Source organism: Syzygium oleosum, unplaced genomic scaffold, assembly GCF_021117445.2.
Source record: "Syzygium oleosum isolate NSW1041296 unplaced genomic scaffold, Sole_v2.1 Sole_v2.07, whole genome shotgun sequence".
Lineage (NCBI taxonomy): Eukaryota > Viridiplantae > Streptophyta > Magnoliopsida > Myrtales > Myrtaceae > Syzygium > Syzygium oleosum.
In genome coordinates, this window is record NW_026607491.1 from 10,738,686 (window position 1) to 10,763,475 (window position 24,790).

General features: G+C 40.5%; 3 protein-coding genes across 5 annotated transcripts; 2 read left to right on the forward strand and 1 right to left on the reverse strand.

Annotated features, from left to right (window-relative positions):
- The first annotated feature begins 130 nt into the window (after positions 1-130).
- Positions 131-9,319, forward strand: LOC115670338 (exocyst complex component EXO70A1-like). The gene is made up of 12 exons (XM_030591599.2): positions 131-503; positions 1,008-1,103; positions 2,270-2,475; positions 3,071-3,328; positions 3,915-4,053; positions 4,132-4,344; positions 6,008-6,213; positions 6,897-7,094; positions 7,182-7,281; positions 7,962-8,077; positions 8,178-8,324; positions 8,800-9,319. Exons 1-12 carry the CDS (start codon positions 330-332, stop codon positions 8,912-8,914), a joined length of 1,968 nt encoding a protein of 655 aa, XP_030447459.1. The 5' UTR covers positions 131-329; the 3' UTR covers positions 8,915-9,319.
- A 778-nt stretch (positions 9,320-10,097) lies between these two features.
- LOC115672002 (uncharacterized) lies at positions 10,098-15,220 on the forward strand. Of its 2 annotated transcripts, none has more exons than XM_056313527.1 (7): positions 10,098-10,293; positions 10,412-10,529; positions 11,142-11,225; positions 11,680-11,719; positions 13,088-13,156; positions 13,242-13,351; positions 14,694-15,220. In XM_056313527.1, exons 2-7 carry the CDS (start codon positions 10,432-10,434, stop codon positions 14,827-14,829), a joined length of 537 nt encoding a protein of 178 aa, XP_056169502.1. In that variant the 5' UTR covers positions 10,098-10,293; positions 10,412-10,431; the 3' UTR covers positions 14,830-15,220. The 2 variants fall into 2 exon arrangements, with proteins under 2 accessions (XP_056169502.1, XP_030449594.1); XM_030593734.2 differs by having other exon boundaries at positions 10,101-10,286.
- Positions 15,221-20,590: 5,370 nt separating this feature from the next.
- Positions 20,591-24,499, reverse strand: LOC115671981 (protein SMAX1-LIKE 3-like). Of its 2 annotated transcripts, none has more exons than XM_056313547.1 (4): positions 23,036-24,499; positions 22,567-22,816; positions 21,981-22,477; positions 20,591-21,538 (listed from the first exon to the last, which is right to left on the reverse strand). In XM_056313547.1, the coding sequence occupies exons 1-4, from the start codon at positions 24,304-24,306 to the stop codon at positions 20,872-20,874; spliced, it is 2,685 nt and encodes an 894-aa protein (XP_056169522.1). In that variant the 5' UTR covers positions 24,307-24,499; the 3' UTR covers positions 20,591-20,871. The 2 variants fall into 2 exon arrangements, with proteins under 2 accessions (XP_056169522.1, XP_030449573.1); XM_030593713.2 differs by having other exon boundaries at positions 21,981-22,474; positions 23,036-24,498.
- Positions 24,500-24,790: the final 291 nt, after the last annotated feature.

A 24,790-nucleotide genomic window follows, 5' to 3' on the forward strand; every position in this document is an offset into this window, starting at 1 on the left:
AAATACTAATCAAACGTGTTTTCAGCTGATGTGGACCGGTGTACGTACCCCGCGTATGAACTCGGGAGGTTTTCTTTTTCGTGGAATTTTTCTTTGTTTTTCAGAATTTTCATCGCGTCGAATATTCAAAAAGGCTCGGGGGGAACAGCTAGCAGCTCGCATGATCCTGTCGAACTGTCTCTGCCCCATCTCCTCTACCAAACCATTTCTCTAAAGCAATCCGACCGCACTTTCTCTCTCTCTTCCTTTCACCTCCTCCCTCTCTCTCTCTCTCTCTCTCTATCTCCGTGCGGCGCCGGGAGAGCCCCGAGGGAACAAAGCCTCCGAGGATGGTGGTCGCGGTGGCGGCGGCGGCGGCGGGCGGCGATCCGCTGACCGAGCGGGCGGCGCTCATGCGGGAGTCGCTGCAGAAGAGCCAGACCATCACCGACAACATGGTCTCGATCCTCGGGTCCTTCGATCACCGCCTCTCGGCTCTCGAGACCGCCATGAGGCCTACGCAGGTTTACCTTTTTCCCGATTTCGTTTTTGCTTCCGTCGGATTTCAGATCGAGCCTAGCTCTTTTCGCACACTTCAATTTCGGTGAGTGAGCTGTCCGTAATCGGCGGATGAGTGATTGCTGCCTTTGGACGGGTGGTTTGGGTCGCCGAAGTAATCGTTTGATGATCTGAGGAAAAGCTAGGATGAGATCAGGGTTGTCCTGTGTGAATTGAGCTTGGTTCAAGGAAATTTTCGGAAGATGAGAGGAAAGGAGAGGTTTTGCAATATGCTTGATGAAGAACTGCTGGCTTGCATTTTTTTTGACTTGGTTAGTCGAGACAGATAGAAAGTTTTTTGACCTTGGGAAATAATAGAAAGATTTTAATTCTCGTTCTCTCATTCATTTGCTCAAAAGCAAAGCAACTCTTTCCTTGAAGATGCTTTGCCTTGACCTTGAAATGAAAAATGGGGTTACCCAAAGGTTGTGCTGATTTTTGGCAATCTTTCACTTTATCTGGTTTTACAGATCAGAACACATTCTATTAGGAAAGCTCACGAGAATATCGACAAGACCTTAAAGGCTGCAGAGGTGGTTCTGTCGCAATTTGATATTTTCCGCCAGGTTTGTATCAGTAACTGATCGAGACTTTATCTGTTTGTAAATTCACTTCTGTTGTTGTAATCTGTTGTTGAGAAGTGGTTCGTTTGGTTTAGCATCGAATCAAAAACGTCTTTTACATGGAGCGCACTCTATTCGGGCCACTTGAAATTCTTTCCTTCTGCTCTCGTGCATCTTAGGGAAATCTTTGTTAGTGAAATAGGCTCAAGAACTAATGTTGCAACTTGTAAGACTTAGAACCTTAAATAGCCACCATACAGAGTTTAGCTATTTTCATGCTGCTTAGCTTGTTGTTTGGAAGCTCAATTTTGCTTGGTAAGCTCAACTCGATGAGAGGTTGTCCTTCTTCTTGCTCATATGTTTGCAAACATTGAATGGAAAATGTTCAAGTCAGTTCAGCATATTTCCATTGAATAATTCATGTCGTCATTCAACGACTATGAATAATCTTTCTGATGCAGCCAACAAAATCATGCAAGATTTATTTGTTCAAAGATTTATGTTTCTACCAAGTTTTGGTGAAGATGGACTTCACAAATCAACCAAGAGTCCTAAGGGATTAGGATTCTTCTCATAGATAAATTAGCAGTCTTATATCTTTGAGGATTTGATTCTTATTATGATTTTGTTAAGTTTGTTTAAGTTGGATATTATGTTTTTCTATTCCATATTATTTTATTCATTTAGGGGTTTCCAATATCAACTAGGGGTAGAACTTAGAGAGTCCATAAATATCGTTGTAGTTCTTTCTTTTCTATAGAGCTGACGATTATTTGAATTTTGCAAGTATTGGCTTTGGGATTGGGTGATGCAATTTTTTCTTTTGAAATGTGATGCTTAGGAAGCTTTGGGTGTGAAGCCTATAAAATTATTTTTTGTTCTGGGGCTTGTTGTCCTTCATCATAACCCTTGGTGATGATATACCCTTTTCTATCTGTAGCTATGTTCCTTTTGGTCCTTCTATTGTTAGGAATTGGTCAAAACCAAGATCAAGTACCTTCGCCTAGCATGTATTCAGATCATTTCTAAAATATCGCCATTTTTTTTTAGTTTGGCTAATCCCGATAATTCTTATGTGGAATAAGTACTTTATTTTCTGTTGTAATTCTTGTTGATTTTCGATTGTGTCTTATCTGTTATTGTTCTTACTACTATTATTATACCGGCAGGCTGAGGCTAAAATTCTTAAAGGGCCACATGAGGATCTTGAAAGTTATCTGGCAGCAATCGACCAACTAAGAAACAACCTTCTATTTTTTACCAGTAACAAAAGCTTTAAAAGTACTGATGAGGTGCTCAATCATGCAAATAGTCTGCTTGCTAAGTCTATCTCAAAGCTGGAAGAGGAGTTTAAGCAGATCTTATTAAGTTACAGGTCCGTATGCATTTTTATCGATGCTGACTTTGATGCTCGGACATCCTTTATGTTCATGTGTTCTGCCTTGCCATCTAGTTCTGTCCGTGAAACTTGTTTCCTCTTTCCTAAAAAACCTTCATTTGACTCAATTATTTGCACTGTCTTTCCCCATTCTAAACTATTTAACGACTGTGTTTGTATGGATAATTCTCCATTTGCTGGGTTATTGTTAAACTATTGCCTCCAGGAAGCATGGATGGGTCTCTTGACATCATTTTCACCTGTCCCTTTACAATGTCTTTTGCTGCTTTCATTAGATGTGATGGTCCTGAAATATGAATTGTTACAAAAGGACCAGCTGCTTTTCTTGTTTCATTTCCGACCCCTTTCTGAGCTTCTGTTTATTGCTTCACCATCTTCTGCATGATCTATGCTTTTGGGATCAGTATACAATTTTTGTTCTTGCATTGATGGGTGAAAATATCAGCTTTGTTGAATTATTAATCCACCTTGTTACTTAGGTGTTTTTAAGTTTTTTGCTATGATTTGTGTTATGTTAAGAATTGACCCTTCCTATAAACCATATTCATGCGAGTTCTTCATGACATTACAGCAAACCTGTGGAGCCTGACCGTCTCTTCGAGTGTCTGCCAAGCTCGTTGCGACCATCAACTGGGTCACCTGGGCATCAAGGTGATTCTGGTGGTAACAATCCTTCACACACGCATGCAGATCATCATAATGGTAACTTGGAAAATGCAGTTTATACTCCTCCAACACTTATACCCCCAAGGATATTGCCCCTGCTGCATGATTTAGCCCTTCATATGGTTCATGCGGGTCATCAACAACAGCTACTCAAGGATTACCGGTAAAAAGCCTTACTTGTTTCCTTGCTGGGTAAAATTTCTTGTAGTGGTGCTGTCAAGTTAGTCTAGATGATTGACTGTCTTTGGTTTGATTTGATGCTTGTATTCTATAGGATGATATGCCTATTCTCTTGGATGTGGTGGTATAATTTTTTCATCAAGTTTATATGATTGTTTCTCGAAATTTTTCGACTCCTTGTATAACTTTGTGTGGCAGATACCTATCTATAATGGGTATCTATGAGTTAGCTGTATAACATATTGCAGAAAATTATTCTGCAAGAGTATCTGTTGGGGCATCGGATATGTAGATATTATTGTTTGTGTGTCGATATTTACAACATACAAGTAGGTAGATTTCTTTTTTGATATTGGAGTATGTAAACCATGTTGCTAGGTAGATGTGTCCATTATCGACATTGGTCGTGCATGTATACCTAATTATGGATTTGTGTGATTCACATCATCAATTGGCTTCTTCAATGTATCTTTCGTTGCTTTCTAGTTTCTTCAATCCAATTGCTCGCTTTCTTGAGAAGGTACTGGATTGTCCTTCAATAATACTCATATTATTAAACCCTTTGCCAGAGACTCTCGCTCAACAGTTTTGGAGGAAAGCCTCCGTAAACTTGGTGTTGAGAAACTTAGCAAAGATGATGTTCAGAGGATGCAATGGGAGCTTTTGGAGGCGAAGATTGGGAATTGGATTCATTTCATGCGTATTGCTGTGAGGACTGATTTAATCTTTGCATTTTCATTTCTCTTTTTGTTATGCTTCCTGATGTTTCGCCTTATCCATGAGTAGGTCAAGCTACTCTTTGCTGGAGAACGAAAAGTATGTGATCAAATATTCGAAGGCTTTGATTCTCTTGGGGATCAATGTTTTGCTGAAGTGACTGCAAGCAGTGTAACTGTGCTGCTTAGTTTTGGTGAGGCAATTGCTAGAAGCAAGAGGTCACCAGAGAAATTATTTGTACTTCTAGACATGTATGAGATAATGCGAGAACTTCATTCAGAGGTATGATGTCATGTTTACATTTGCACTCATTTCCGTTTGTGTTTGCACTTCATTAGTATAAAGGCTTCATTACCGAAGTTCACTTGAAGGTATATTCTATTTTCTTTCCCCAAATGTATGAGGATGAGCATGGAGAACATTGGAAGATCGAGCTTCCAGTCTAACATTCTAACCCGCTCACACGACATGTGTTCTTTTTGGTTCCTATGTCACATTAGTCAATAACAAAAGATAACTTTTCGCCATTGCTTGTGGTGAACCAGTGTTGTTCTTGTCTTTCTTGCTGCAGAAGTTTTAGCCCGATCTTCCTTTTCCTTGCTTAAGGTTAATATGAGAATTAGAAGGTTCATTAGTCAGGTCGAAATTTCCTTTAGACAACTAATAGTAACTGAAAAATGAACTGGAAAGAAAATCAGATAAAAATGGACTGCTAGTTTTGGTAGAGAGAGCAAAGGAGATTTCATAAGAGATGTTAGGTGGTTATTATTATTTTCTTGAGGGTGGGTGGCTGGGATGGAGAAGTCAATGAGTCCAAGAGACTTTATGTGCTGGGGGCTTGGCCTATTTAGAAAGTTGCTTCAGAATCAGTGTGTTTCTGCAGCAAGCAGCTGGACAGTCAAACTACAAGTTAATTTTGAAAAGGTTTCTTACCCAAAACATTTTTCCGAAGCTAAGGAAGTCGATTACACTGTTTAAGTGACCATACATTTATCAAACAGTTTGTGTTGCTTTTATCTTAACCTTTACCTTTTTCACTGGTTAAGTTTTCCTGAACAGAATTACGTCATCTTTGAGAAGTTTATGAGTGGATGCTTGTGATTCTATTTGATGGAGACTGGAGAGACTGATGAGACATTGTGATCTCATTACCCCAAAATTTGGGAATTATGCTTCTTACCTTGATGGTATTGGGGAAAATGTAGTTAAATGAGCTTTGAGATTGTGTTCCCGGGCCTGATCCATAGGAGAATTGATCCTGTTGGTTGGTGTATAAGAGATTTTCCGTCAATTTCTCTGAGTTCGCTTGAAGCTTCTGAGTGATATCACTGCTGTGTCGAAGTGAAAGCCCCTGGGATTATTGAATGTAAATCTGTGCACGAGCCTATGCAAACAGGCTTAAAGCAGTAGATAGCCCGGTTGAAACTTATTTTCTTAGAGTCGGAATTAAGTTAAGGGACAACAGCTATGAAAATAAGGGCCTTCGTTTGTCAAATATGTGAAAAATGTCGAGTGATCCATTGGAGGGGACGAATTCTAGCAATTTGTTATAATCCGAGACATAAACAAAGACAAGGACAATCATTTGAAAAGGGGCTCTCTAACGTAAAGGACTCAGGCAACGTTAGAGGAACTACCCCTCTTTTCCTCACCTCCTTAGTCATTAGTCGAGTGAATTCTGTTACTTTTTCCTTCTTTTCCTTGACCACCCTTCCCGTCGCTCTGAGTTCCAATGAAAGTTGACGAGTTAACTGTCTTTCAAACTGCCTACAAGGCTTCTAAAAAGCGCTTTAACGAGATCGCTTCCCACCTTATCATCTTAGAAAGCGTCTGAGGTTGCATGCGTATTTTAGGTTGTTTGCTCTTTCGGTGCTTTGAAGGGACGTAAGAGAAACATGTGGTGGAAGAGTCATTAATTAACTCAATCATTTATCTGTTTTGCCAGATTGAGATTCTTTTCAAAGGTAAAGCTTGCAGTGAAATTAGGGAATCTGCTCTGGGTTTGACAAAGCGGCTGGCTCAGACGGCCCAAGATACTTTTGGGGATTTTGAAGAAGCGGTTGAGAAAGATGCAACAAAAACGGCTGTTTCAGATGGAACAGTACATCCATTGACAAGCTATGTGATCAATTACGTGAAGTTCTTATTTGAGTATGCTCAGCAACCCTTTTACTAGTGGATTTGAATTAATTTAATCAAACTGGATTTTTTTAATCTTTTTTTAGGGTACTTTCTTTCTGGTATTGTTTTAATTGTATTTGTAGGTGGAATTTTGATGAGGTGATAGTTACCATTACAAGTCTGTTTTGTACGAGGGGCTTTTTCACAATAATCTGTGGATATTTGCTGTCTTCTCTGGAAAAATTTGATCTTTCTAAGTGCTTCCCAACTTGGCAAATTCTTTTTCTTGGAAAGCCTTTTACAAGTTTAACAAATCTATGCATTTCATTATGATATCTATGTTCCTCCTCTTTTGTGTATCTTGTTATATTAGCAGCAAAATATAGATCAGTAGCTTTTCAAAAGTTTTAGTACTGTTGCTTTTTATCAGTGGCGGACCTGGGGAGGATAGTGGTGGGCCCCGCCCCCTAGGTCCAAATATCCCTTATATATGGCATTTAATAGAAAGAATTTTCTCACCCCCAAGCTCAATTTCTCCGTTCGCCATTGCTTTCCAGATAAGAGATGTTTATATGGATTAAGCAAAGCACTAAGATGCAGCAAGCAACAGACAACATTAAATAGCCTATGCACAATTTTGACTCCGTTATGACCAGTGCATTTAAGCTAGACATATGCTAGGCACCTGATGATCACTAATTGAATTGTTGCAGTTATCAATCAACTCTGAAGCAACTATTTCAAGAATTTGAAAATGGCGATGACACATCTCAATTAGCCTCTGTGACAATGCGGATAATGCAGGCTCTTCAAACCAATTTAGAGGGAAAATCCAAGCAGTATAAAGATGCTGCTTTGACGCACTTGTTTCTTATGAACAACATACATTACATGGTCAGATCTGTGCGCAGGTTTGCCTTCGACAATGTTGTAGATTTTGAAATGTGGCTCTTTCTGCTATATTTTGTGTAGCACCACTCTCATTTGTTCGATTTTAGGTCCGAAGCGAAGGATTTGTTGGGGGACGATTGGGTGCAAAGGCATCGGAGAGTTGTGCAGCAGCATGCCAATCAATACAAGAGGAATGCTTGGGCAAAGGTATAGACCTAGTAATCCCTGATACTTGTCATATGTACTCTGCTAATTATACTGCTTAGTTTTATGCAGATTGTGTTACCTATCGCCCTCTCTCACTTTTTGAGAAGGTTACAAAGGACAAATTAATAAAGGGGATGATAACTGATAACAAATTATATATACAGTTCTTGGGAATTTATGCATCTTTTATTAAGGATATCCCCCTTGGATTGACTCCTTTGTTTTTTATGACAAACTCGCATGAATTCAAATTTATAGTTTCAGATTTGTTTCCCATCGTATGTGGGGTAGATGATAGCATAATTTATCCGCAAAGAGAGAGGTTTGGCGGTAGAGGGGGCAGGGTAGGGGTAGTGGGTGGTGGGAGGGTGGACTCCTGTTGTATTATATTTAACTACATTATATGCTGCTCGCGAAGAAGATATTGCCTGACTGATGTCGGTGAGACAATGTTTCAAAAACACCAAAGGTTGTAGTTGTTTTTGTCAGGGGAGCCGGTTTGCTCCCTTTAATAATGCCATCGGGTAAGTACTTACCATCAGTTTGGGAGTTGGCACCAGCCATCAAAATCCCTATTTGGCTCATTTAAAAATTTGTAATGTGTAATAGAAAACCTGCTTGCCGAAATATCTTTGTCCTGGCAAAAGATCCTACTGCTCATGATTATAGCTTTTATGCAGATTTTGCAATGCCTTACTATCCAAGGCCTTACATCATCAGGAGGTAGTAGTGCAGCTGGTGTAGGTGGTGATACAGGAAATAGCAGTGGTGCTTCAAGAGCATTGGTGAAAGACAGGTGTCATTTTCTTTGAAACTCCTCTATCTTGAGAACAATTTTGTTTCTCTATTTGTGGCGGGTAAATGAATTTCACATGGAAAATGCAATTTGTTGTCAGGTTCAAGACTTTCAATATGCAGTTTGAGGAGCTTCATCAAAAACAATCCCAGTGGACTGTTCCTGATACTGAGTTGCGGGAGTCTCTGAGGCTTGCAGTGGCTGAAGTCCTTTTGCCAGCCTACAGATCTTTTGTCAAAAGATTCGGGTATGCTTAATACAAGTAATGATTGGTGGAGTGTTTTGTTACTTTGACTTTCTACTGAGGGTAGGCCAATATGCCTCGTCCCTGTCAAAGGTGATATGGATATTATTTGGTGTTGGCACGCTGCATCTATGCAAGCTATTTTAGAACTACTATAAAGAAACTAGAAAAAGAAAATGGGCAACATGCTTTAGAAAAACACGTGGACACCCACATTGCCCTTGCTCTTTGGCATGTTCAGATGCTAATGACTAAATTTCTCCCAAATCTAGATGTGTACATGAGTCTGAACACCAGTCAAGGATCCATGCCGAGTCCAAGCAACATTGTCACAATTTATGTATTATGTGCTTCTTGTGAATTAGCTCCTCTCCTGGGGGTGAATAAAATGGCGGCAAAGATGGCTAATATGTATACTTTGCTACTCTGCAGTGTACTCTTTTATGTTGTCTTATTTGGTGTTCTCATGTGTTTGCAGACCTCTTGTGGAGGGTGGCAAGGCCCCGCAGAAGTACATCAAATATTCGGCAGAGGATCTTGAACGTATGTTGGGCGAGTTTTTCGAGGGAAAGACGAATGAGCCGAGGCGGTAAATTCAGAGATCCTATTTAGCTGGAGGACTGTCGGAAATGATTCTACTTCTTTCGTTCGTTTTCTGCTGCCGGAAATTACACATTCTGTTCCGATGCTAAGTGGCTTAGACGATGCGAGGTGTTTGCTGTATGTTTCATGGCCGGCGGTAGCGGAGCACTTCCTCGTTGCCGTCAAAGCGTGAGAGTTGAGGGAAGCAGAATAAAGATTTACTGGAGGCGTGGAATTTTGTGTATATCTGTGAATAAGCTATTGCCGATGTTAGGATCAACTGAGCCTGAATCTCCTCGGATTGTTATGCCATGTTGCTCCGTCCGACAACATTCGGCATTTAGTCAGCCGAGTAATCGGTTTGTAAAGATCTGTTTGTGCTAATTTCAGTATATTCAGGATGAGAGTTGCTACGACCCGCATCATATGGATCCGAGTTACGGACGATCATGTGCCTCATGGCTCGACCTCACGAGACGCGAATTGCCCATGAACGAGCTTGGAAAAGATTTTCCTTCTCTAGGAATCGACCTAGATGGTTGCTCGCCTAGTTAGGCTCGCCCGAGCTCGATTGCATTCGTATCAGAATGATATTTCTTCCTTAATCGTGGGAGGGTTCGGGTTATGAGTACGGATTTTGTAAGTCGTTGAAGAAGTTGTACGCAACGACGTGGATAAAATCAATTATGAAGTCAATTATAAGGCAAGCATATGCGAACTTTCTCTCTTTTTAAAATGTATATAATAGTGGATTTTGTTAATCGAATGCCTGGAATGCCCATGATGAAATCAATTGAGCAAAATGTTTCACTTTTCAATGCGATGATTGACTCATGTTAAGCACAATCATTTAATTGGAAAATCGCATCATTCTTTTTTAACGTCGTTCCAGGGTTCTCGAAATTATAACAACAATTGTTAACTCAATTCATTAAAATTAAAAAGAGAAAAAGAAAAGAGAAAAGAAAAACCACTTGTGTATAAATTATGATGATAAAGTTTGTCTGAACCGTTGTTCACGGTAAGACTCGGGATGAGCGGTGATCCGGTGACTTCTTCTTGCATGATTCTGGTAAATGCTTGCACGACAAGGAAGCCGTATGAACAGTTCCTAGGACTTTGAATTGAAGACCAAATTTAAAAAAAAAAGAAATTTTTAAAAAGGGCAGTTTGCGGACAAACGCTGGCCACATATGCGCGCCATTTGGAGCCACGAGTAGTAGCCTCCTCCTCCTCCTCCACCTCTTCAAGGCCGTTACTACATCTTCGTCTTCTTCCTCCTCCCGCTCCGCCCTCGCTCTCGCACATCGCGACGCCTGCTCCCTTCTAGCGCGACGAACCTTCGAACCCGCCGCCCTATGGACGACGACGCTCCTTCGCACGGTTTGTGGTTTCCATATTCTCTCGCGCTTTCCTTCCCATCTCCTTCGTCGTCCGGCCGGCCGGTCGGGATTTTTTGTTTCTTGACTTTTGTGATTCCCTTTGGTGGTTTTGTCGGATCGCTGAAGGAGGTAAGGAGGAGAACAAGATGGATCAGATGAGGGAGTGCCGCGGCAAGGAAGCGTGCGAGCTCAGCCCTCGGTCGGAGCGTGTCGCCGATCGCATCCTCCCCCACATTCTCAACTTGTGAGCTCTGCTTCTTCCGCTGTCGACGGTCTCTCTGAGTCTGTTCTGCTCTGCTCTGCTCTGCTCTTTACTTTTTTTCGGAATGTTGTTATACGGCACAGCGAGCACGGTCCTTGACCATCGTTTCTTATTATCGTCGAGTGAGTTTGAGGGAGGTGCGAGTTTGATTAGTTGATTGGTCCCGAAGCACGAGGTGAGGGCGGTTGTGATTGCTGCATGGCCGACCCTCGAGGCCCGTGATTGATGACTGCATCGTCGTGCACAAATCAATCAACTTTGTTCCTTCGATAGTTTGAGATGAAAGGCCTAATTTTTGGAGGTCTTTCTCCGTGATCTCGCTGCGAGACGATTTGTTTCTTTTCTCTATGCCCGTGTGCTGCCGGCTTAAGGTGTCGATGCTTGAAGAGAGACATTATGCGGTTCATTTTTCGGAATTTGTGGATGTTGGAACGTGTGTTTCTTTTCTATCTTTGTGGATGTTGATCTTTCAGAATTTCCATCCCTAGAGCTTCATTTATCATCGCTTGGATTCGGTGGAATTTAGTTCTGACATACCAGTTTCATTGCTTTCTACTTGGTTCCATCCTTAGTGTGTTTTTGTGTTGTTATTAGATATGCTTCTCGTGCCACTCCTCGTGACTTCGAGATCTATGCTGATGACGCTTCTTTTGAAGACCCACTCATGTCTGCTCATGGGTATGTTTTCTTTTGTACCATTTAACCCTGGTTCCAAATAATTTAGTCTCTCATTCCTCGAGATCAAAGCTTTGTAAGTTGCTTCTGCTCAAACTAACAGCCATTACATTATTTGGACAGAACAAACATGTCTCAACTATATTGTATTCTCATATTATTCGAACTTGTCCTTTTACATGTACGTGTTATCATCGGAATTGAGGATTTTGACAGAACAATGTTGTGAATTTTGCCTCCTATTTTTCATTATATCAATTTCATGAATTTGGTGTGGACTTGTCATGTTCAATGGTGTACATGAAAGATGAGTTCATCTGAAAGAACTTGCAAAGATGTAACACTGGTTATCAAAACAGTTTCTTCTACCTCCCAACAACAAGGATATTTTAAGGCATTTTGAAGAGCTTAGCATCTAATGCGTGTAGCTTACTAACTCTTACTATCCACTGCACAGGTTGAGGCAGATCAAGTCAGCATTTTACTCTATAGCAAAGGTTTCGTTAGCTCTTTCTTGATTGCTTCCTTATCATATTATCAAGTACCATTTTTTGTTTTAAGAAAGAGGACACTTGATGCTAAGCAATATTCTGGGCGACATTTTCTTTGGAAAAATTATTCTATTTATTATGACAACTGGAGCTTTTAATGAAGGATTGTCAATTTCTTTTAAATACATAGAGGAGGCTAGGAGATGACGCTCACATACTTTCCTCTCTGATGCATGTATGGCTTTGAAGAATGAATTGCTCACATCAATTTCACTGGTACTTGTTATAATTGGAATAAATCTTCAAACTTGACACTCGTGGTGGTGTTCAGTAATATGTACTTATGAAGCGAGCCTTTACCTTCTATTGGAATCACCCAATATCATAATTTGTTTACTTCAGTAAGAACCTTTGTTTTCCACGGTGGTGAAAAAGTTGTCTTGATTGCTCATTACTGTTGAACTTATGTAATGTTTGCAAATATATGGAGCAGGAATTCTTGTAGTGTTCTTAGTTATTACTAGCTAATTAGAAAGTCTATCATTGGATCTTAGCAGGGCGCATGTGTGTGTGTCCTCTGATCCTAGGGAATTGAAAGAAACTTCTCAGTCAGGGGATGAAACTGCATAGCCAGTAAAGTACTACTTCTTAGTTTAAGGAATAGAAGCATTTCAGCATTGGTATGATCTGCATCTACTTAGGCCCGATAGCTGCTGGTTCCCAGCTTCTAGTACAGATAATAATCCCAAAGAAGAGAGAGTTGCTTGATGTATTTCATTCAAAGGCAAGGGAGTTCACCCTGTATGCTTCTCTCCGACATTTTAGAGTATAAAGTTCGCTTTTTCCTTTCGGGGCATCTTGGAGTAAATCTCCGAAGCAATTTCATTTTGACCCTTTTAGCGAGGAAATAATTTTTTGGGTGCCTTGGTACTGTAACAAATCTACTAAAATTCGATACCCTTAAAATAAACAGGTGACGTCTATACGGTCGCATCAGCATTAGAAATAAATATTTTCAATTATGATTGACTGGTCTATAACTTGGGTGAACTGAGAGAAGGCTTCATAATTGTGACAAAGGATAGGTTTAAGCAATTAATGTTATGAAAGTTTGTGTTCCAGTTCTTGAAGATGCAGCAAAAAAAAGGGCTATATAATTGGTCACATTGAGATGTATTTACTCGAAAAGCAACCATTTATTCCATTAAAAAGCTTATTTTGGTAAATAACTACTGTTCTTCATTTTATGTAGGGACTCATCTCGTTCTTAAGTAATAAGCATGTGTACATAAACAATCATGTGCAAGTACACAAAATATTTTTAATGTATTTTCCCCTGATATGCAATTCTGTTTCGCTGTATCTAAATGATAGGTGTTCAGTGAATCGAAAATTGTTGAATACACCGTCAAAGAGAATTTGATATCACCAGGGAAATATGAGGTGAGTTATTTCGATTGCAAATGAAACAATTATTTCCTGGTCTTTGTTGATGTTTAATGTCGTATTGTATCCCTGGAAAATCCAGATACTTATTGACAATAAACAATACTACAAGTTTTTGGGGAGGCCTATAGATATGATTTCTCTCATCAGGCTGCATGTGGAGAATGACAAAGTTGTTCGTCATGAGGACTGGTACGCACTAAACTCTTCGCTCTGTAATGGCCTCGTACCTCAATAGGTTATTTCTCCTTAGGGGCACGCCAGTATAATGTCCAAAAAGAAAATGAAAAGAAAGAACTTTTTTGCTCAATCTGTCTGTGTTTCCATCCAAGCGTCAAGCGGACTGTTTCTAGGAGGCTCGGTAAATGCAGGTTCCCCAAGTCAAGTCGGTGGTTTCTAGGAGGCTCGGTAAATGCACGCTGGCAGCACGCCGGCCGCACGTCGGCTGCACTTTGGGGGAAATTGCGGTATCGGATATGGTTTGTTTGAATTTGGATCGCAGCTTGCTTCGATCTCGCGTTTGAGCTAAAGTGTGATTTGGTTTTGTTAGCATTTCACTTTTTGAGTGTAAATGTAGGAATTGGTTTGATTGTTGAATCTAAAAGAGAGAGATAAAGAAGCCACTTCCATGGATCTTCGGAGATGACTAGTCCCCTTTTGCCCCTCTTAGGACTCTGTCTCTCTCTCGATCTCTTCTTGACCCACGAACACATCACACGATCGCAAGTTGTGAGGATGGAGACATATCTAGGGATTTTGGGTCTTAGACTTTTTTTTGTGTGTAAATTTATCACCAAATCAGGACAGTTGTAAACTTCTCTCCTTATTTTAGAGGGTCCTAATGCTTAATTATCACCCATCGGTTTTCATACATGCAATAATCTCCACGGAATCATTCGCAAGACTCAAGAAATTCTTGTTTGGTAGTTTACACACGAGAGACGAGTGTAAGAATCCTACCTTTTTTTTTTTTACTAGAATTAAATTTTACAATAATCCAGGGACATGGAGTTATTAAGAGAGCATCAATACGTTAAGCATACTCAAGTGACAAATATTGCCTGCCCTTCTTCATCAGGCATGTATCAAGGGCCAGGCGTTGGAGAATATCGTCTATTAAAGAGGCAAATGGCTTTGCTTCTCTCATCACCAATCCACTGGAATGGCAAACCGGAAAGAAAATTGATGCTTTAATTTTGTGCTTGACTAGTAATAGGACGTTTTCGATGGTTTTGCTTCATGATTAGCTGTAAACTTGGGCCGTATTTGCAGATACAATGTCAATTTTCTTCTGCAATTGTTATACTAATAAATAATATTTTTATTATAAAAGAAGTGTGACCTATTGTTTGACTGGCCTCTTACCGATGTCAGTACTTCTATTTCTTTTTCTTTCTTTCAATTTTCTTTGGTTTTCCCTGTTTTTTTGTTCATTTTTTATGCGCGATATGCATATTCGTCTACCTGTGTCGATATGCCGCTTGATCTCAACTACTTAGATCAAGTATGTTACTTTCTGCATTCAATTGTGTAGGTGGGATAAGAAGCCTCTCAAGAGCAGAGACACTGTCAAGATTCCCATGGTAGGCATAACTCTGGAAATGCTTCGCCGGGGTTCAATGATGGCAACTCATGCTATGATGGGGTTTGGGAAGGATCCCACCATGTAAATCAACTCTTGAATCTGAACAGAGAATTTCTTTACTCCTATTAAGGTGTGTGCAGACAAGTTGGTTGTGGTTTTTATAGCTAGAGAAAGTATACAAGCAAATTGTGTGGTGGTGGAGGTTATTGCTTGAGAATGTGAACAAGCACCCAGTTACGCAACAACTCTTAGGTTTAGGTAGAGTCACTCCTCTGGCTTTCAGAGGATTGAGATCTATTTGTGGGCGAATTTTTGTTGACATTTTATAAGTATTAGCAACAAGCAGATGGTATTCTGGCACTTTACGATCTGCTTCTCTTTTTGTAGATGCTGCTCATATGATTACCCAGTATAGGATTCTCTCTGAACAAATTTATTCTATTTAATAAAACTGAATTTCCATGATGTTTCTTTATCAGCAGTGCTACAAATGTCATGCCCCATATGGATGATATAGATAGCTTGTTCTATCACACAGCTCGTTAATTACATATGAGAAAATTATATGCATGTTATGCATTTTGTCACAAGTTACTCGTCAAACATAGATGAAGTGGTGGCTACTCATGCACATTTACTTCTTTTTGACTTTGGGTTATATGTAGCTCCTGTAGTTGGACTACTTGGTTTCCAGGAAGTCAATGCAGTGTCAACGTTATGTTATGATTAGGATTGTGGCTAGACAGGGACTTCGAAATTGCATTCCCTGTGAACTTTTAAGCACTTTTAGGCCGAAAGTGAGGCAAGATGGGATGGGGGTGTTGGGCCATGCAGTTCGTCCTCCACCCCAGTTTGCCTGTGCTGAAGAACTCTGAAGCCATTAATGGATCAAATTTCCTTTCTTTTTAGCCAGTTCGTACCCTTTTTGGGTTATTGTGGGGCATCCATCTCCGAGATGTAGAAATCAGTTCATATGGCCACATGTGATATTGCCGGGATTGAATGGTGACTTAGTAGACTTGTATTTGTATCAGATGATGCTTGATCTAGATTATGGACAATTCTGAAACAAATGGTAATGATAATGACATTTTCTTCTTCTTTTTGCCGATACCTCGCCTTCTTCCAGTGCGAATAACATGATATAATTGCCTCATTTGGTTCAAGAGTCTGCATTTTTGCGTTTCAAGAAAGAAATACCAAACTATAAATATTTGTCTTGTCTCTGTATCTCTCCTTGTTGAAAGCACTGGGCATATTGTATTTTATTGAAGATACATTGATTTTGTGGGCGAATCCTGCTTACCCAACATTATCCACTAATGCTTCGGAGTCTAGATGTGAAGAGAAGGTTAAGGATAATCCATAGGCCATGGCATAGTTCTGTTATTTGTTGGGTAGTCGACGCCACTTAATACAATATCTGCAATGTTGTGTGGTTAACGACAGATCAGACTGCGGCTTAGTGCCATGTTTTTGGTTTTCATTCTCAGCCCCATAATTAGTATGGTCTCGTAAAATTATGATCCGATGAGGATTTCCAAGACCTTAAATCTAGCTTCCTTCTAAGATAAGATCCCGCTTGAAACCATGATTTTCATGTTAAAACGAGCTCTATCTATCGTGGGCATCATTGCTTGTGACTACTCCTGCTCACCCCATGCAGTGTTAAGAAAAAGGAAAGTCTGTTAACCATTTCATGCTCCTTAACTTCTCCTTCCATTGAGAGAAAACTGAGCAAAGAATTAGAAAAGTATGCGAAGGTTTTTGAATTTTTTTTTTTGTGTGTGTTGTGTTGAATGGTGAATTGGCAGGAGAAGAAACTGGAGCTTGGAGGTGTACATCATACCTTTGTTAGTGGGTAGGTGTGTCAAAAGTGAGCTGCTGCTGAAGTATGTATGACCAAATGCTTTTGGAACAAGGTCAGAAACACAAGTATACCCTATTCTTGTGTGTACAGTCCTTTTTTGACTGGTCGTCGACACTCTCTGATCTATTAGAACCAAATCTCTCTCTCTCTGGATGCTTTAGAGAATCAATGCACATTATCCATCCATTAAAGTATCTGAGAATCATATTATATAATGAAAGTAATGATTGGGGAATCCAACAACATTGTTCTTCAGGTGATGGGCCAGGCTCAGAGAGAGAGAGAGAGAGGGCAATAATGGATGGATAATTGGGTTGGGGGCATAGGGATCAGAGAAATCCCTTACTTTCATGCAAAAATCAGGCATTTAAGCAGAAAAGAAGAGCTTTCTTTTATCGGTTGATGATGGGCGGTGACACCTTTAAGAAGCAGCAGCCGTTGCTTGCTTTCTTCTTTTCCTAAAGACTGCACAAAGTTGATGGGGTAGAAACTTTGTCTCCATCCCCAAATCTTTTCCTTTTCTTTCATTTCCTTCTCCTCCTCTTTCTTCTTTATAATTTAAATTTTTAACCCTGATCGTTGGCATCATCTCTTTCTAGTGGGGTCTCTCTCTCCCTTTCTCTCCCTCTAGATTTTGTGGCGTGGAAGCTTGTCTGATGTGAGATGAAGTTCAAGTTTTTGCCAAAATTGAAAGGAGGAAAAAGAGAAATAAAGAGAAAGATGGCAATGCCCTTGGAAAGCAGGAAGATTTTGAATGCTTTAAGAGATCGAATGAGCCACACACCCCCCCATAGAAAGAAGTGCATTCATATATGCTTCTTTTTTAATCCACTTTTTTCCTCTCCTTCCCTTTTCATATCTAATCATTTATTTCCCCACCTCAGATTTCCATCCCCCGAACATTCATCTCCTCCTAAACGGCTGTTTAAGTGGGTTTGCTATCACATGCATAGAGAAAAAACCCTCCTCAAATGTGCACACAAAGAAAACCTCATTTTTTCTCCACCACAAAATCCCAAATAAGATATTGATTCACACGCGATGCATATGAAGGTTCGACTAATGAACGATGGTAGCTGATAAGAACAAAGAAGATTAGCATATGCGACATGTAATTGCTAATCAAGATGCCGAAATATGCACCGCATTAAACTTGATTATTCGACCGTATCATTGCAAGCGCCACCATCAAAGATGCCATGGGCGACAGATGGTAAATGGTAATTAATTAGGGATTAATCTTGTGGATAAGTCTGACACCAGGTTGATGATGCATGGTGTACCCTGAAAACTTGATAGTATGTTTGATGCTGATTTTTAGTCTACTTTGCTAATATTTTCCATTTCCCATGAACAACACAGCACAACACAAGCTCCTGTAGTGATAGTTATGAGACGCCAAGCACCCACCACCAAAGACCACAAAGGGGTACAAGGTGTACGAACAATTCCACGAGAACACCAAATAGATGTCACCAGTCAGCTCTGATACTGTAAAAGGACTTGAATTTTCATTGGGTGGAGCCGATCTATCCCTAGAAAACGAAGGCTCCGTTTATCTAGCGAAAGATGCATAATTTGAAAAATATTTTTCTTATAAATGATTTACTTGTATCGCTTATAAAAATGAATAAATCAAGAATATTTTTATGATTCACGAAAAAATTTAGACATAAAATGTTGTCGATGATGAAAATATTTTCCATCGACAAAAAAATGAAGCGATACAAACACTCATTTTTAAAAAAATATTTTACAAATCATTCATTTTCCGCTAAATAAACGAAAATAATGATTGTTGAGTACAATTATTTCCACGTTATTCTTGTACTATGAAGACATTCTGGCTGTTGACAACATGAACATTGTGATCAAATTCAGATAATGATGAGGTGGGAACCTAAGCAGCACTATGGTCTTTAGCTTTTCAGAATGGTCTGAACACCACAGAATAGCCGAATTCTTTAGTCCCAATGCCGTTCTTGATGTCGGCTACTTTAGCTAAAACCCAATAATGATCAAATCAATCTCTAGATTATAACCTAATCTCCTCACCTTTTAAAAGTGGGTTAGCCCCCAAAAAAACAAAAAACAAAAGGGGGTGCAAATTAAAAGAGAAAAAATCAAAACAGTCACCGAGGTGATGAGAAAAAGCAAGTACTACTTGCAAGAAAGGAATCTCTCTCCCTAAGGCAAAGTGAAATTTGAACAACTTCACTTTCTATGGTTTGAGGCCTTTAGTGGCCTTTCTCTTTTCCCCTCAATGGGAACAGAGCTCGAGGCCGTGTATACACATACATACACACACATAAATATATAAATATTTCTTCCATGTGATGAAAAGCCCCACTAAATTGCTTGTGAAAGCTCGGAAAAGGGCGGTCAAAGGCATTTTGGCTGGGGAAAAGCGCAGCTGGTCTTGACCGGTTTGGGATTTTGTTGTATGAACCTGAAGATTTGAGTTGGAACTTTGCAGAGTTGCAATATAAATATTGTGGTAGTAGCCACGTGGTTTTGTTGACCAGTGAGTGACCGAGGATGAGGGTTGTGGAACGTAAGAGTGTGTGTGCATGCGAGGCGACGCGAACGTGAATAAGCAATGAAGTCACTTTATACAATTTGTAGGTACTAATTTCATGTAAGTGATCGCCTCCATCTCGATAAGAAAGTTTATTACGATGCGTGAAACTAGTCGATGTGTCCCCTAGAGGCGGACCTTGAAGTTATAGGGTCGTCAAACCCATTATCGCTTCCTATATTTTTATAAAGTTTCTATCTATTGGCTCTTCGCACTAAAATTTCATAATTTATAATTATCCCGTTCTCTTTAATCTGAAAAGTTTGCATTTGTCACGACCGCCTTATTATGATGGGAAAAAGAAAAGAAAAGAAAATATCTCGGCATCCTCCACCTCTTTGAACCTTGCCTTCCCTCCCTACATTTCCACGGGAAGCATGACTCCCCATTCACTTCCCTTAGTTTATATTTTGTTTCTGGCCAAGTGTGAAAAATTCCTTAATTGACGTGTTCCTAATTGCACTTTTTCTTGCTTTAAGCTTTTCGGATTCCAAAGTTAGGACATCTTTTATGGTCTTAAAGACAGGATGCTTCTCCTTGTTTTCCACAAATGTGATCTTTCATTCTCTTTTGAGCTTCTTCTGATCATGCCCGCCATATCTTTTAAAAGATGAGAATGTTGGGTCGAGGGTTTTGAAATCATCAAGCAATCTTAAAGTTAAGATCGCCATCGATCTAATGAAAAGTGGTCTGCTTTTTCCAAATTTCAGTGGAAGAGAAATTTTTCAATTTTTCTCCCCCCCCCCCCCCCCCCTACTAAAGTTGCTTTCTTGATTTTCCTCTTGCATAGCTCATAAGTAATGAATCATAGTTATTTGCTTTTCCTCTTTGTTTGCTAGGCTTCCAACCCCTATTCATTAGCAAAAAATGCACTGGTTAGATTGGTAAAATCAAGTGCAAACTTACCACGAAACTGACAAGGCGACGGCTGGTCGAGGTGCATGTATATCGACCGTCCTAACACTATCTGAAGTTTATTATTTATCAATGAAGTACTGCCTTAGTGAATATTTCTATTATCTTCCGAAATCGATTCTCTTCTCCGACAACTCTCATCGAATACTGTTAATAGAGATGCTCTCATCAAATAGGATGCTCATTCAAAGGAGAGGGTACAGACACACATTCAAAAGACACTTTCACCACCGAGTCACGACACAAGCCTTCTGACTATTTCTATACCTTCTGGGAGATGGGTTGGCTTCATTTGAGGGATAAATTGAGCTAATTATAAGTTAGATCAACTCAATGTTTCCAAGTATATATTTATCGTTTCGCTCGAAGCACATTAACATTTAACATCGGAGTTAAATTATGCCGTGACCTTGATTTTGCTGGCTTAGATGGAACACAATGTACATTCAATAACATTAGGAATCGAATACGAAATTGGATTGCTTAGACCAAAGAAAACCCCCAATTAAAGAAATCATATATTACATGACATGAATAGAAATTAAGATTCTATCCATCCACCTACTGAGTATTAATACTATACAACTGCTAAAGCCAACAAATCCAATCCCCATGCAAACACTCAAATAATTCTCTTAACTCTCTTTCGATGTGTATTCTTCCTTTGCCCCTCCCCAAAATTCTGTCAAAAAAGCTAAACAAGAAAGTAAAAAAAATTGAAAATTGGACCAACGGTTAGATCATTTTGGTCTTGCTTGCCTACATCATAGTTCTTGAACTTTGAAGATGATCTTCTTATCAACCAAACCCATAATCCAATTCCCATCTCCACAACTTTGATCACCATCATCTTCAATGGCCACATTCAAATCTAGTGACTCGCTGATTGGTTTCGCCGTGTCAGCTTGATGATCGTCCTTCTCTTCCTCCTCTTGATCTACAATTATCTTTTGCCTCCTGGTTGGAGAGCAAGCTCTTGACACAGTACTGAAGCTTTCACAGCTGAAGATCACAATAGCATCCTGAAGATCCACGGCCACTTCTTCTTCATCATCATCAAGTGTTACTTTCCCGCTTTCAATTGCTTTCTTGACACCCATTTGAGAAAAGTGATCAGCTTGATCCAAGTCCTCCAAGAAAAACACCCTATGTGGATTCTCATTCACCGCCTCACCGAATCTTTGTAGATACCCACGACCCGTTTCAGTTCTTGGTCTCTTGTTCTTGCAGTGCTCGGTTGAACCTGATCCTCCTGCTGAGGAGGAGAAGCTGGTCAGACCAATTGAGACAAAGTTGGTTTGAGAACCAAAGATGGTCTTGGCCAATTCTCTTGCAATCTTCTCCTTGCCAAGAGAGTCAATTCCCACAAAGAGCATCCATGTCTCTTCTTTCTTCTGTCTGTCTTTCAAGTCGTAACTTCGCCTTCCGGATCTGTGGACAGATAATATTCCGATTTAGAGAAATAATACTACATTTTCTATGAAGGTTTGTATCCATGCGCAGCAAACGGACTTGCTTAAACTCAATGAAAGTGTATCACATAACAATAATGTAATGAGCAAGTTATGTAGTAAAAGTTCTTAGCTTACTTATCATGTCCCTTTATTTACTATGAAGGTTTGTATAGTTGCGCTCTCCCGTATGGTTAGTATATAAATAGATAAACTACTTTTAGAAAAGAATTTGGCTGAGCAAGGGGAGTAAAAATAAGTGCCTTTATTTTGATAAACTCGTTATTAAACAAAATAAGTTAATTATTGTAGCTGTATAGCTTTTTTTTTATTTTCTATTTTTCGTCTGGTTTGTTAATTTCATTGATAATTCTGTATCTACGATTTGAAACCTAATACAAAATCATTATTTGCATCGTTACCTGCACTCGAGGACAGTTTTTGCAATCTCGGGAACGACATCCTTGTGCCACGGGACCTTCATCTCCAATGCATCGCACAAGACTTTCAGGTTCTCGGCGCTGTATTCCTTGAAGCTATCAGTATTGTTCATGTCCTCCATCACTTCGCTGGATGAAGCTGAGTTAGGACTCGAGTTAGGATTTGACAAAAGGTCCGGTTTCGGGTTGTTCCTCTCGGTCGGGATGAACATTTTCACATCGCTCTCATCATTCTTGTCGTCGTAGCTCGTCTCGGGAGTCCAAAACTGGTGCTCTTTTGGCGATGACTGCTTGAATTCTAACAAAGTCGGCCAGCTGAATTGGCTCTGATGACGCAGCGAAGAAGACAGCGATCTTGGAGAAGAAGGCGTTGAAGAGAACTTGAGGACTTTCTCAGGATATTGTAGTTGGTGTTTGTGAACTGCACTACAGTATGTGTTCCACTTCTTGCAGAGACTCTTGATATTGACACAATTCTGCTAAATTAAGGAGAATGACAGTATTTTTAGCTTCATTGTCATTATTTAGGAGATATCGATGTCCAAAAATGAAATATATGTATAATTACCTGAAAATTGACAGTATCTCTGGTCTTCTCATCCTTGTATTGTTGGAGCCATGAAGGGAGGCTTGAGCTGCTTGAAGTGTTAATGGAGTCTAACTTGTTCCTTACAGTTTGGACTTCCTTGTCAAAGTTGAGCATGCAGTCGGAGCAGCATGCGAGCTGGTTATTACTGTGTCCTCCATTAATATTCGCAAACAGTGACCAGCTTGACTCTTCTTTGGCTTCCTTGCATTTCACCTCAGATTGCCAATCACTGAAATTCAATAATCCACTATAGTAAAGCACTCCATCCAAAAGGGAAAGAGAACGTATAACAATCTCACGACGCTTTTCTTTTGATAGGTCTATCAGGTTATTCTGGCGCCGTCGTAAAACCAATTTATTCTTTTCTTTGTTACGATAAACCTAGCGAAAGAATAGGTAGAGTAAACTGATAATGTCCTCAAATAAAATGAAATAAAAAAGTACTTACCAGTCAAAATTGAGAGTCAAGCTGAGGCTCCCAGCAGGGACAGTGAGAGGGTGAAGCTCCCAGACAGTCTCCAAGGAAGGATGGCCTGCTTTGCACTTCATGTATGTCCTCAAAGTGGCCACACCCAACAGCCACACCCTTTTGTTCACCTCCCCGACCCCACCACCACACACCCATTTCTTGATCTCCATCACTATGTGCTCCAATGGACAGTAGCTATAGCTCATCATCATTCTCCTCCTATGCTCCACAAAGTTCAGCCACATCTCACACACACCTTGCACATCCCCCAAGTAGAGAACCACCCCGGAGGACCTCCCAACACAGTTCTTCACAACCTCTCTCAGCTCCGCAAGCTTCTGCTCCACCTCATCCCTAGAGGAGTTCCTCATGGACAAGATTGGGAGGCTCATGAATTGGATTGTTGGTGACCTCATCGTTAATTCAACACCTGAGCCATTACTGTGTCCTCTCTCAAGCTTTTCATTGACCCCTCTCACCACTGCCTCTGCACTGGCCACGCACTCTCCCACCACAATTGTGTTCCTCCTCTTCCCCATCATCGCTTCTATCACACTTGCAACGTCGCTGGCGCGAGCTGGCTCAGCTGGCTTGTTATTGCCCTGAGGCCCGGCAAGACCTGAGTGCAAGGATAGAGACACATTGGATGACCCAAGAGCAAGGGGTTTGGGATTATTGGAAGTGTTGACACTTTGATCTTTAGGGTGATTGTTTGGTGCTTTTGAAGGTTGCGAGCAGACTTCCATGGAGACAGCTTGCTCTACTCTATTCTTGACTTGGGTGCTCGAGAAGCCAGCCTCTCTCATAACCCGGCTCACGCTCGGGTCATCCAGGATCGAGATGATCAGCTGCTCGACCTCGATCTTGAGGGCTAAGATCGGCTGCTGCTGGTTCTCGACCGAGCCACGGCGCTGGTGAGCCTGAGCCCTCTTGAAGGCGGCAACTAGGGCATTGGAAAGAGAAGGGTGAGGCGTGTGTGGGCTGAGGAGGGGGCTGGACGTGGAGGCAGGGAGGCGGTTGAGGGCAACATTGAAGCAAAGCTCCAAGGCCTTGCATTGAAGAGGGTGGGAATGAGATTGAAGGCAAGACCTTCGGAGAAGGCCGGTGGAGGAAGCTAACATGGCACTAGCAACATGAAGAGGAGTGACTTGAGCATGGCCTCTTCTTCTTGCTAGGGTCACTGCTTGCTTCACTAAGGTTGTTGCCTCTGGAGTGAGGGCTTGTGGTATAGTGCAAATCCCAGTTCTCATTGTTGTGTATCTTTCCGTAATCAACTGTGAATATATAGAAGAAGATGATGTTGAGGAGATTTAAATTTGGTGAGGTGGGTTTGAGTTTGTGAGTTTCATGGGATGAGGCATGCAAAGGATTGTTCTGGAAGTGTGTAAGCTAACAAAAAGAGAGAGTGGCTGGTGCATATATGCATGTGTGAAGTGAAGAGGTGTGAGTGAGATTTTATGGCAATGGAATGGGTTTGTTCTTTTCTTGTGAGTGAGGTAAGAATGTCTGGTTTTTTTTTTTTTCGTGTGTATCTGAAAGTGGATTGCATGTGATGTAACTTTTGCCCCCCTCTCTCTCTCTCTCTGAAATGGAGGCTTTTTGCTAAATACATATTGCAAAAGTTTTATGGGTATGTGAAAGCTAGTCTCCTCTAATAGTGGGAGAGCATAAAATATATTTAGAAGCAATAAAAAGCAACGCCAAATACAAGTGGAACAATCACTTTTGGGTGTG